General features: G+C 49.1%; 5 protein-coding genes across 5 annotated transcripts; 3 read left to right on the top strand and 2 right to left on the bottom strand.

Moving 5' to 3' along the window:
- Window positions 1-468: 468 nt before the first annotated feature.
- Window positions 469-1376, top strand: EDB91DRAFT_1254406 (galactose-binding domain-like protein; the record flags this gene model as incomplete). Its single annotated transcript, XM_041323820.1, has 6 exons — window positions 469-669; window positions 726-754; window positions 813-906; window positions 958-1061; window positions 1117-1225; window positions 1272-1376. The coding sequence occupies 6 exons, from the start codon at window positions 469-471 to the stop codon at window positions 1374-1376; spliced, it is 642 nt and encodes a 213-aa protein (XP_041171278.1).
- Window positions 1377-1584: 208 nt separating this feature from the next.
- On the bottom strand, window positions 1585-5835 carry EDB91DRAFT_1254405 (uncharacterized protein; the record flags this gene model as incomplete). Its single annotated transcript, XM_041323819.1, has 11 exons — window positions 1585-1719; window positions 1773-2234; window positions 2293-2497; window positions 2546-3753; window positions 3808-3873; window positions 3923-4102; window positions 4153-4341; window positions 4402-4699; window positions 5190-5582; window positions 5641-5706; window positions 5759-5835. The coding sequence occupies 11 exons, from the start codon at window positions 5833-5835 to the stop codon at window positions 1585-1587; spliced, it is 3279 nt and encodes a 1092-aa protein (XP_041171277.1).
- Window positions 5836-6200: 365 nt separating this feature from the next.
- On the top strand, window positions 6201-8330 carry EDB91DRAFT_1239666 (P-loop containing nucleoside triphosphate hydrolase protein; the record flags this gene model as incomplete). Its single annotated transcript, XM_041321888.1, has 10 exons — window positions 6201-6282; window positions 6336-6386; window positions 6434-6594; window positions 6646-6915; window positions 6972-7049; window positions 7592-7689; window positions 7742-7925; window positions 7977-8068; window positions 8116-8240; window positions 8293-8330. The coding sequence occupies 10 exons, from the start codon at window positions 6201-6203 to the stop codon at window positions 8328-8330; spliced, it is 1179 nt and encodes a 392-aa protein (XP_041171276.1).
- A 1065-nt stretch (window positions 8331-9395) lies between these two features.
- EDB91DRAFT_1254403 (uncharacterized protein) lies at window positions 9396-10067 on the top strand (the record flags this gene model as incomplete). Its single annotated transcript, XM_041323818.1, has 3 exons — window positions 9396-9658; window positions 9711-9770; window positions 9821-10067. 3 exons carry the CDS (start codon window positions 9396-9398, stop codon window positions 10065-10067), a joined length of 570 nt encoding a protein of 189 aa, XP_041171275.1.
- Window positions 10068-11582: 1515 nt separating this feature from the next.
- On the bottom strand, window positions 11583-12792 carry EDB91DRAFT_1254402 (uncharacterized protein; the record flags this gene model as incomplete). The annotated part of the gene is made up of 4 exons (XM_041323817.1): window positions 11583-12156; window positions 12215-12511; window positions 12561-12649; window positions 12697-12792. The coding sequence occupies 4 exons, from the start codon at window positions 12790-12792 to the stop codon at window positions 11583-11585; spliced, it is 1056 nt and encodes a 351-aa protein (XP_041171274.1).
- Window positions 12793-12991: the final 199 nt, after the last annotated feature.

The following is a 12991-nucleotide window of genomic DNA, read 5'->3' as shown; positions in this document are numbered from 1 at the left end:
GTGGATGACTGATCAAAGAAGATCTGTATTGGTACATTGTATACAACAAACAAACATTTCGCAGTGTCTTACAATCTACAGATACACCAGGAAGATTTACAATGATCGATCTGTGGATGAAAGGAAGGTCAGAATCCATGAATTTTTCAAGAAAGATAATGAGAAAATCATCAGCGGCTGCAGAATAGTTGTCTCAGCTCACTCGCCTCAGGGCCGCGGGCGAGCAGACCTTTTGGTACAAGACGAGTGATCGAACGCAAATTACAAACATCATATACAGAAAAATAAGAAGCAAACTTGACTTACCAGGTGCAAAACGTCTCCTTCAGTGGTCGTCGACGTGGAGGATGAAAGAAACAATGCGAAGCATAAAAGTAAGCTTTGGTTGGCATTGTTTGTGAGGCTTATGTAATCAGATATGTAGGTCACTCCAACTCGCTTGTCAAAGCATCCCTTATTGATCTCCTCATGTCACACAATCATCACGACGGGAACTGCAGCCACGAGAGCCACGACCACGACCACGACCATGACCACGACACCAGCGATCTCGGTCCAAATGACAATTTGTTCCCCTACATCGATCGCGCCAATGTCATCGCACTCAACGGTACCGGGGAGGGTTCTGTCGTGATCAAACCATGGGATCAGCGGAACAACGAGGAAGTTGTATGCCTGTTTATGTACATGCCCTTATTTCCAAGAATTGATAAAATTTTCTCTAGTTTTTGGAGTCGGATGCTGACGATCAGCTGTAAGGTCTCGCTGCATCGAGATCTCGACATTTGCAGCTTAAATAACATTCTCTTGAGAATTCTGCGTATCCCTTTCACCGGCTCCGTTAGACTTCGGTCCTTACTTCTGAAGACGGGCCCGGGTGACCAGACCCCAACGAAAGTCTCTTTGGTCAGTCTAAAGTCCTATTTACCGCCATCTTGTTCATCTCCCTGCATGTAGTTTTCCAACCAACCTAGCATGGATTTCAACGACGTTTCCGACAAGGTCCCTGTTCAAGAATTCAACATCCCTCAGGACAGGAACATTGCGGAGTACGCTGTCAAGTATGTTAATTTATTCTGCATTTTTGTCAAAATGACGCTTACATCGACTCTCCAGGACCGCAAAGTTTAACAAGGTTTCTTCCCTGACTCTATTTTTCCCCGCCTCGCAAGGAGCGGAAACGACAAGGATATACTATGTTGGTCTCCTTGGTCACTGGACAGAGGTATGTGAGCTACTGATTTTCCATGTACTCATATTCATTTTTGCAGCGTAAGAGCGATCCAGTCATCACCGTCTATGAAGCTCAGGCCAACCTTGCCGACCACGAAAAGATTCAGGGAACCGACGGTAAATTCAGTACAACACAATCCTAATAAAAAGCAGGTTCCTATACCATAATTACGATGCGATAAGACATGGGGCTGTTGGAGTGTACAAGATAGCATGCGAGTGCAGTGATATATAGTAGCGCATAACAATCGATTGTAAAATTCCGAAATCATGACTGTTGTCCCAGTAGATCCATCCATTTCGTTCTCCGGAGATGCTGCAGATCCCATAAAGTGGAACAGTTTTTATCGATCACGAGGGATTCATCCCCTGTCGATTGGATCCGTCTGCACTTCTTTGGATGAACGATTGCATCATCTCAAAATTCACCGTCCCGCCAGGATGCATGCCCCCATTGAATTGCCTCTGATGGACCCCGCCGCCGCCCTATGTGTCCAATCATGAACATCACCACACACACGTACTAGAGCACAACTCACAAACATATTCATCGGCTGATTCGCTGCGTTCGAAGAAAACGGGCTCATATTCTGCATTCCCACACCAGGCCCAGGCCCAGGCGCTGGTGCTGGTGCCTCCTGCTGTGGCGCTCCCGTCTGTTGTTGCTGCTGCCGTTGCCGCATCTGCTGCTGCCGCGCAAATTGTTGCAAGAAGCGTATTTGCTGCTGCGGATCAAGTCCCTGGAGCTGCGTTTGTACCTTATGATCAAGTCCCTGAAGTTGGTTATGACTGAAAGTGCCTGGCTGTGGTTGTAGTTGTGGTTGTGGTTGCGATTGCGGCTGCAGTTGCGGTTTTAGGACGTCGACTTTGCCAGAAGTTGGTAGATCCGGCAGTCCAGTGAGTGGGAATACTGCGCCTGCTAGCACATTACCCATCGGAAACACGATCATATTATTCGTGTTCCCAGAGTTCCCTGGAAGTTGCCACGCCGCTACGGCAAACTGAACATCATGAAATGTCAGTTGTAAGGATAGCAAGTAAGAAGGAGGGGTTGCTGACTGTTCGCCTTTCCGCCATCATCTTCAACAACACACCGTGAACCATGGCATTCATGTTCTGATCCATGCTCCGCGCTTGGGGCTTGAACTGGACCATCGCGACAGAGTGCTGATGTTTCCGAAGCCATGCTTGTAATTCTGTGTGGTCCTTCAGTGCTTCTTTCGAGACGCTGATGAATAATTTGTCAGGCCATGTGTCCGTGTGCCTACCAAATGAATTAGTAGTAGACCATAAAGACTGGCCGATGACGTACAGGTCACCCGTGGACTGCGTAACGGCTACTTGCGTTTCGAGCCCCTTCGGCTGTCCAGCATGAAGCGCAGTGAAGGTGATAGAACCTTCCCATTGCTTTGACCCTCCTGAGCTTGTGGAGGTCGAGGCCTGCGGCTGCGGCTGGAGCTGAGTGGTAGATCCGGATGCAGGGGGAAGAGCTGGTCGGGGTTTAGGTGAGCCACTGAAGGTCGGTGGCTGAATGCCAGTCTTGTTGATTAGCTTTTGCATTTGCGCGGCGACCTCTGGACTTGGGAATCCTCCTGGTCCCGAACGCGTCTGCATGAAGTGCATAAGCGCCTGCTGATCTGTAAGCAGTGGCTTCTGCTCCTCCGCAGGGGTAGATATGGGGGCAGGCACCGTTAGCGGTGCTGCATCTTCCGACATGCTGTTGTTCGCCGCCGGCTGAGGCTGAGGCTGGGGCTGAGGTGGAGGTGGAGGCTGAGACATTTCTCCAGACCCCCCTGCACCAGAATTCGAACCATTCATCGCAGCTCTGCTCGCTTTTGTCGCGTGCTGCATGACAACAGTCTTTAACTTTATCGCAGTGTTATACATCATAACGCGCTCCTTTTGAAGCAACTCGACATCTGCAGTATTCCCGGCGGATTGTGCCTCCTGTAATTTCGCGTCGAGAGTTTTCATGTCAACTTCAATACCTTTGAGACGATCTATAAATATGCTGATATTTGGGGGGAATGAGTATTGCGTGGGGGGAGCATTGGGGTTCGGAGCATTTGTAGGTGGATGTGTGGCGGGTGCCGCTGGGGGTTTTGCAGGGCTAGGTGTGGATGTGATGGTTGCGTGCGGTGGTATAGGCGAAGGCAGGAGCATTTGCGAATGTGTTTGAGAAGGTTGTGCAGAGTGTTGGATAGAAGGTGCGGGAACCTGCGTAGAAGGTGGTCTCTGGCCTACTGGACCAGCGCCTCCTCCCGGGAGACGCGGGCTAAGTGCCGGTGAGCTTTTCTCGCTGAGTTTTTGTCGTTTGGTATCTGGGGTTTGGGGGGACTCATTTGGACGCCTTGCAGCGTCTGGAATGGGTGAGCGCGGGAGAGGAAGGGAGGTTGTGCGCGGGAGCTCACTGAGTTTTGGAGTCTGAACATGTGCCTGAGGAGGAAATCCAGACAACCTTAGTATATGCGGCGTGTGGACAGTAAACCACGGAGCGGTTTGTGGGGCTGGTGCTGAGGTCTGAGGAAGAAGAGGTTTCAATAACAACAAGACAGACGCAAAACATGAACTGACGGCAGACTGGACATCTTGGAATTGTTGTATTTGCCGTAGTGTTATAAGACTCAGATTTATTTTCCTCTATGATGCAGGTCAAATCAATGTGAAAAGTCGCCCCGAGCGTGCTTACCTTCTTGAGTTCTAGTGGTAGTGTATCCCATGATACTGAATCAAGATGCGGGAGGGTATTCCAGAGGGGTCTTCGTGTAGAATCGGGTGGACTTGCAGCGATATGTAGTATATGCGAGACGGGTATTCGAGTATCCTTCGGACCAGCCGCGGCGAGCGAGTTGTGCAAAATGTCAAAGAACTTTCGTCGCAGGTTAGACTGAGTTGTAAGTCGAGAACGGTGGTACGCACCTCGATAGCAGCAACCATCCCCTCCAGTGCAGATAACCCCCGTACACCGATAGCGGAGCCAATTCCTAACTTGCTTGGATCCTCGCGCAATTCCTTCATCACAGACGTCGGCGGGAAAAAGAAACGCTTCGACAACAGCGGATTTGGGCGCGTATCCGGTGCGCCATATGTCACTAAAGCTAACCGGAACTAAGCATCACCCCCACTCAGCATGCCACTTGACAGAAGAATGATCCAAGTGAAACGCACTTGATGACCATTGTATACCTCGTTCAGACGCTTGAGAATCGGTAAGATGTACCCTGTGACTACGCGAGTCCATTCTGTAGCGAGCGATAGGGATGCATCGACGACACAGGCGACGGCGAGCACTTCCTGGCCTGCATCGAGCTGAGCTTGGACATGTGGTTGCTGCTGCTGCGACTGCGACTGCGACTGAGTGGACATGAGGACAAGTGGCAATCGCTGCTGCAGAGCCTTAGAACCGAGGCTTTTGAAGGATCCACAATTTGTCCACAAAGACACGAGAACAACGACGTCAAGTGGACTGCCGCGGAGTCAAATTATGAACGTGGTTGAACTCCGTAGTCCTATTAGTCTCCACTAGGCAGATACGACAGGATACAAGCCGCTCCAAGTTTGTGTCAGTTTACCACCGCTTAGATCTGGACTCGGACTCGAGTCAAGGTCTAGAATCCTTGGATTCCTCAGTGTTTGATTTGACTTTCAATGTGGTCATGCGTGTGGTCTCAACGTTGCAATTTTCACGCTAAATAGTGTTGTCGATAAATGAAGGAGACAACAGAGTAACTAGGGTAACTGAGAAGATATCATGTAACAACTGTCTATGTAGACGATACAGCCAGAAAGTTGGTATGTGCACCACCACAAATAAGAGTCCATATACTCGACTGTCCTATCGACTGTCCTTCGTAATCGGGCGGCAGACCCACATCATTATGAAATATGCGCTCTACAACATTAAGAACCATGCACCACCTCCGATGCCCAGCACCGTGCTTGCTACCAATCCATACCAACCGCTAGAGAGCAAGAACTGGCGGCTCGCACCAGACGTTGGTGCTGCACTCGTCCCGACCGAGGCTATATACGATGAGTAGTTGACGATTACGCCGGTAGTTGTGGTGGCTGGCAACACAGTGGCAGGCCCTGTAGGCGTAAATGTGGCTAATACGGCGACGGTGGAGCCAGCGGCATTGGTGGTAGTATAAGTGTACGGGGTAGGTCCTCCTGGTACTAGTACTGTTGTTGACGCGGGTTGTTCTACGGGGCCCTGCTGCCCTTTTGTAGTCGAAGTAGTTGCTATAGTTTGGAGTATCGGATTTGTGGTAGTAGTAGAGGTTGTACTGGTTGTTGAAAGGGTATTCGTGGTGAGAGCGGTGGTGAGAGCGGTGCCAATGATCGTTTGTCTTGTCGGCGACATGAACATGTAAAATTCAATAGTGATATGACCATGACTTCACTTACAAAATCTGTGTCGTAGGAAGACCAGCAGGGTTTAGTGTAACAACTTCCACGACGGTATTGCCAGCTCTATTCCAGCGATTGATCAGACAGAAACTTGTACAAGGGCTGATATACTTACGCATTGGTGATGGTTTCTGTCTGAGCGTATGCCCACGACGCGCACAAGGCGATCGCAGTGATAAAAGCGCTCTTCATTGAGTTTTTTGAGGATAGGTCGTTGTCTGGGAGCTAGCGACGAGCAGCGTGCTTGGTGAGCATCACTCGCAGTGCTCAGGTATCCACGCTAATAATATTCATTTGCTTCCGGCAGGCAACCTTCCATATCAAGATATCTCCTGCCGAAGACCACCTAGTTTTTACGGCCGTGAGAATTCCAAAAAGGGATAATTCGCCCGAATTTTTTCTCTTTCTTGTAGAGCTCGTGACTGATTTTTTTTTGGGAGATGATAGATCGATGGTGGCTCTGTCTGCATCATCTGCATCGTCCATCTCCTGCATCTTGTCTTCTTTTTCAGCGGTCATTCTCCGCGTCGCACTCTCTCCAAGCTAAGAAGAAGAAAATGCCTCCAAAGAAGGCTGCTGCCGCAGAAAAAAAAGTTTTGCTTGGGCGTCCAAGTAATAACTTGAAGATCGGTATCGTCGGTATGCGCCTATCATCCTCCAATCGAATCCAGACTTACAGACCACCCGTAAAGGTCTTCCGAATGTCGGAAAATCGTCTTTCTTTAATGTTCTATCCGACACCGGTGCGGACAGCCTTTATGTAGTCACATCCGAGTCTAAAATATCTTAGATTTGGGAAAGGCTGCCAACTTTCCATACGCCACGATTAACCCAGAAGAAGCGCGTATCCCTGTGCCGGATACACGTTTCGAGTGGCTTTGCGATTTGTACAAGCCCGCCTCGCGCGTACCCGCTTTCCTCACCTGCATTGATATTGCCGGTCTTACCGCGGTACGTCCATGACCTTATGCCCGTTGGTCGTGTCCACCGACATGTTTTTAGGGTGCATCAACAGGTGCAGGACTTGGAAATTCATTCTTGTCCCACGTCCGCGCTGTCGATGGTATTTTCCAAGTGGTCCGTGCTTTCGATGACGCGGAAGTCATCCATGTAGAGGGCGATGTTGACCCTCTGCGTGATATGGAGATCATCCAGACCGAGCTTCGCCTGAAAGATATTGAATGGGTTGAGAAGCACCTTGACGGTCTCAAGCGCACTGGTCGATCGCTTGGCAACAACAGCCTGGCAGATAAAGCTAAGAAGGAAGAAATCGTGCGTCTCGCTGGAAACACTGTTTGGTGTGCAGCTCGTGCAGACTCATGCTGTAGGGAACAGTTGAGAAAGTCCTTAAGACCCTTACTGTTGATAACAAGGATGTCAGGAAGGGCGAATGGACAAACAAAGAGGCGAGTCTTTTTCTTGACAAAATTTGATCCTCAACTTTCGATTGTATCTTGATGAAAAAGAGCCTTTGCTCGATAACCCAGCTCGTTGAGGAGGGAGTAACGCCCCAATATTCCTTTGAGATAACAGTTTTTTCTGATTCCTTTTGTGGCTTGTGGTCTTCGTCTAACATGCTGACCAACATCCTACAGGTAAATATCATGTTCTCAGTATTGCTTTTGAGCGATGAAAAAGAGCTTTCGCTCGATAACCCAGCTCGTTGAGGAGGGAGTAACGCCCCACTATTCCTTTGAGATAACATTTGTTTCTGACTTCTTCCTTGTCTGCTGTGATCATCTTCGTCTACCATGCTGACCGTCATCCTACAGGTAAATACCATATTCTTACCATCGCTTTTGAGCGATGAAAAAGAGCATCAGCTCGATTAACCCAGCTCTTTGAGGTGGGAGTAACGCCCCATTATTCAATGATGTTTTTTCGACCCTCTGACCTTCATGTCCTCGCTACTTTGTTGGCGCCCGCTAATACCCACTACCATCCATAGATCGAGGTCGTCAACAGCCTTACCCTACTCACCGCCAAGCCCATCACTTACCTGGTCAATCTCAGCGAGAAAGACTACATCCGCAAGAAGAACAAGTGGTATGGCTGTTACCAACCTCTTTTGATCACCACCGCTTACGCTCGCATACAGGTTAGCCAAGATCAAAGGATGGATTGACGCACACAATCCCGGTGACCCCCTCATACCATTCTCTGTGGCGCTGGAGGAGCGCCTTGCGCAGCTTCCAGAGGATGAGCGTGTCGAGGCTCAAAAGGAACCAGGAGCGCAGAGTGCCCTCGGCAAAATAACGCAAGCGGGGTACTCAAGTCTTGATGTGAGTCTCATCAACTGGTCACGGACTACATACTGATTAACGAAATGACAGCTAATCCGCTACTTCACGTGTGGACCTGATGAAGTGCGTGCTTGGACGATTCGCAAGGGGACAAAGGCACCTCAAGCGGCCGGTGTTATTCAGTATGTAGACCCATCCTCTTCTTTCTACACCCCTCAATCTTTCGCAGCTCGGACTTTGAGAACAAGTTCGTTTGCGGTGAAATCATGACATATGAAGACCTCAAGGAACACGGAAGCGACGCTGCAGTCAAGGCTGCAGGTAAACTGAGACAGCAAGGCAAGCCTTATGAGAGTGAGTTCTTCCTGTCGTTCTCCTGGGACCACCACTGACTGACGGACAACAGTGATAGACGGGGATATTGCTTACTGGAAATCTGGTTAATGCGGGGGGACGGGTTGTCAAGAAGTTGGGGCTGTTGTACGTTGCATACATACTTGTGCTAGATGAGGCAAGTGGAATAATCGCATTGATTGAGGATTAATGCTTGGTAGCAGGTCCTATTGTCACATCGGGATTGCATTTCTTTTGTGTATTCAGAGTACTCGAGCAATTCCTTATCGGGATGACACAAACGCGGTGCGACCTTGAAACATGCCTTGCTCAAGTTTGTGGATGTACTACAAGAATATCAGTCCAGTTCAGAAATAGGAGCCAAGGACCACGTGACTTAAACTCCCACTCGGAGATCGATCCCTTGTACGCCTATTATTCACCAGATGTGATTTGGTGCTTCATTGCTTGCTTGTCAGCGACGTCGCATTCATATCAGCTCTGTGGCACTATTTAAGAGACTGGCAACCAATTTGCCTTGCAGGGTGGTCCAAACTCTATTTTCCAGTGGAACTTTGAGGGAAAGGTAAGCCTCATTCAGGACTTTCAACTTACGCACTTAGCCGCGTCGGCTTTTTTTTATGAGAGTCGGACTAGAGTATTTTTTGGCATCCGACAGGGAAGGACGTTTTGCTTACGTGCGTGCAATCTAATTGGTCAAGCTGTGGAACATGTTCCGAAGACGAATGTCCGGAAAACGAAGGTGGTATATCCATCAACTTGAATAGTCTAAGGATGGTTCGAGACTACTGCGACATCGAGTACGCACTGAACAGGCGAGTAGTCTTTGAGACTAAAATTCATTCAATGTTCGAGGTCAGTGGTCAATGATATCCCATTGAGTATTCTTGGGTCTAAGGAGGCGGTGGAAAGAACATGCGATGGACGTCCTTTTGTCACAGTGGTGCCTTGTTGGATCTTTAGAATGGACGTTCTGCGCAGAACTTTCACTGGACACACAGCCTCGGCTGCTTACCATGGTGTCACGTACATTCATAATTGCCACTTCGAATCCTTAGTTGAAACTTTCCCCTCAGGGGCGACTCTTGATACAAATAGCCAGCACCAACTCCAACCAGCACCAGTCTTCAGACTACGACTGCTCTCCTGCGCATCATGAAGCGGGAGGTCGACGCGCAACCATGCTCTAGTCAGGGCATGTCTCTGGGTACTATACGGCATCGTCTCGGTTCTCCCCGTGCGGCGGCACATCGACGACGTCCGTACATGATACCTGGGAGGGAACCACCGGCCCGGGAGCCGCCTATCGTCCAAGAACTGATGCAGAGGATGGAACATTTGCGATCAGTCATGAATAACGTTATCCGAACCATACTCGTGCAAACAGGAGGCATCCCAGACGACGCATCGACGGTGAAGTTGGAAAACATGCGTGCGGAGCTCCGCCGCAGCGATAAGACTCTGCCTCAGAGCGCACCAGGCTGCGATCTCAAACCCCAATGACATACTTGGAGGTAATCTAGCACATCGGTGAGTCATGTCAGTGTATCGTTCAAGCTTCCTATTTATAAGTATTATAGTAATACAATGACCACCGCTGCTGGTCGACCAAGTGTTATGCAGGGTGGTGGAGCCTCATCCCAGCAACCCCGACCACAGTCGACCAGTCCCACTCCAAGTTTTGGAACACATCCTGCAGTTGGCGATCCTTCGTCGGAAGATCAGCGAAGATTTACTGGTCCTGTCGCACGTCAACTATCCCCATTTATTGTTCCCAATATCGCTCCCTCCACTCAACTGATCCCCCAATCCTCATCCCAGACTTAACTGGGCTCATTACCCGACTGCCGCCAAGACCCCGTTTCCGGCGGTACGTACGGAAACATTTACAAATGTATATACCACGGACCAGGACGGCGATGTAGAGGTTTGTGCATGCTGACAGTTCTTCCACGTTTACTGACGTATCACTCACTCGCAGGTTGCCGTCAAAGCCATTCGGCCACAATTCATCAATGATGAGGTGTCCACCAGATGATCTGGCGGTCATTAACCATTGCTTGCTTGTCAGCGACGTTGTATTGATCGTACATATGTATCAAACGCTGACAGTACGAAGTCCTCTGACACTATTCGAGAGAGCGACGACTAATCTGACTAGCAGGGTGTTCCAATCAATCCCATTCTTTAATGGAAAAATCGAGGGAAACGCAGTACAAGCGTATGCCTCGTTCTGTGGTCTCCATTGAAGTCCAAGGCATGGGCTTCGTGTAGGTTACATTTTAGTATTCAACATTTACATCCCAACAAGGGTATTCGTGGGCGCATCTGTGCATCGGATGCCGGTCAGTAGAAGCGCTTTTGCCTCACTGATCAGACCTGTCAGGGTCCAAATGGTTTGGGAAAGCTTGAAGGTCAGGGCATTGTAATACTATCCACTTATATTCACAGTATTCAGAACCGGCAGCCTCAGACCCACATTGGGCAGATCAATTGAGTCTCGAGTATGACAGAGCAACCAAGCGAGGACGATCAACAAGGTTATCAATGCAATTAAACCATCTCAAGGTAGCACAGGGCAGCCACTTCCTTCGGGTCATGTCCGCTTTCATCCGCGAATAGCTTGCCATGACGCCCGGGACATTCCACCACAAAACGGGGCGGAGGTGCTCACCTAGATCTTGGCCAGTACGACGAGAACATTACCCTTCCTGAGCCTTCACCAAGGGTGATTACTCCCTCGTTGGCTGCCTTGGAGATGGCGGTGTCCGCCCGGATCTACTTTGAGAACCTTTACTTGAGTCCCCCTTCTTTGGCGACTTCTTTCTCGAGATTAACGGAGAATTGCTATGGAAAAGGATATATTTAGCTATCAAGCGCTCGAGTGGATATCAGAAATGCTTAAGCTTACGTGCTTACTGGCGCCTAAATGAGACTGAGTACCTTTGTGAGCTCATTCAAACTTTCTTTCAACTGAGCCACGTCGGATTTATTTAATGACGGTTTAGCCTGCCTCTGGAGCCTCAAATAGTCGTTTTATTTTCTTCGGTATCGAAATAGATAAATTACCTTGTCCGTAAACAAAGCGGGTGCGCCGGACAATGGTTCTTTCTTTCCTTTTGAATCCCGTTCATTGTCAGTCTTCATAGGCTAGTAATGACAATAAATGTATGAAGCTATGAAATTAGAGACAACTGAGTGGATTCATAATGAACGATCTACAAGGAAAACGAGTGACACTAATAATAAGTAGTAGCCGATCTAAAACAGCACGAAAAGCATGGCGTGGCTAGTAATAGTGCAACACAAAGAATGCAAAAATACAAGAGGAGGTAGACGCGCCTAAGCACCCCTCTTCATCCCCAAATGAACTTCACGAGTATGACGCCACATGCAACCGCGTCGCATGACACGAACTGCAGGGTCATCACGTTTATGATATTCACAAGCTTCCCAGCGGCATTCAATTTGCGCGTTTGGAGGCCCCGAAAAATGAGCGGTTTTACAATGGACCTTTAACTCCTCTAATGTGCCTGCAAATTCGCAGGGTACGTCATCACGTAGCCATCGGCAAGACAGTAGGAGGGGGGATGAAGGATGGCTTTGAAAGGGAATCGAATGTGGGTGGCTGGTGGGTGGCTGATCGGAAGGGTAGCATATATTTCCACCGTGACTTGAAAATGGCTGTAATGCATCTCTAATCTGCGAAGATTCCGCAGCCAAAGGTGGAGGTACTATAGGTGGGAGTGGCACGTTCCGTGGTGGCTGAGAAATGACAGAATCGCACCACTGTTGCGGCAAATTGTTATACGGCGCAGTGGGCATTTCATAGTCAGAGGTGAAGTATATATCTTGGTTGGTCCGGGTGTATTGTGAGGGAAATGCCGGATGCGAATGGTGGACATTTGAATACTGCCTGCGTATGAGAGTGATTATTAATGTACGAGAAAAATAAACGGGTACGAAGAGCATACATTGGGAATGTGTATGAAGACGAGTGGTCTCTTCCCAACACAGGGACGTCGTTCTGGGAAGTGTGAAGGGTTGGTGGGTTATTCCAGGAGCCATAATGCGAGAAAGATGTAGGGATAGTAGGGGAGGAGACTGAGTAGATACTGTGTAGTTGTGGTATTGCCATGGCCCAAGGATTTGGTGTGGAAACAGATTGTATTGAGTATTTTACCTGGTTGAAATTGTGGCAGCTGTAACCAGTGCTGCTCGGTGAACCGTCCGTCATCCGCGGGCCAGGTAAGGCGGGCTGAGCAAGATGACTAGTCACGGAGTTATACGTGTGCAAGGCAGAGAAGGGAGCGGACTGACTTGGGGCTTGACACCATGGTCGGTCGGACCACCACTGCGAACCCAAGATTAGGATAAGTAGTCGAGTTCTGTAGCATTGAAGGAAACATCTTTGGAATGATTAGCGTGACAGAGAAGGATCTTTGAGAAATATTACCGTGTCAATATCAAGGGTAGGACTACTGGATAGGTTGGCGGAGGGGCAACCAGTATCGTCGTCGACTTCTTGGTTGATTATGTGTTGGTCTGGCATGGCTGTATTGTGTAAAAGAGCAGTGAGAGCAAGCGACGATGCTTGGTATACTAGGTCCTACAGATGCTAGTTGTGGGGAATTCGTCGGAGAGAGAATAGGTGCCCCACAGTTTTTATATGCGTCGAACATCATGCAGGGGAACACGAAGCTTGGGCGAACATGCCACACCATGGTGAACCGAGGGGCAGCATGGCATTG

The sequence above is a fragment of the Suillus paluster genome, assembly GCF_016628075.1.
Source record: "Suillus paluster strain FC165 chromosome Unknown EDB91scaffold_107, whole genome shotgun sequence".
Taxonomy (NCBI): Eukaryota; Fungi; Basidiomycota; class Agaricomycetes; order Boletales; family Suillaceae; genus Suillus; species Suillus paluster.
The sequence above is the reverse complement of the archived record's forward strand: the minus strand, read 5'-3'. Positions and strand labels throughout refer to the sequence as shown.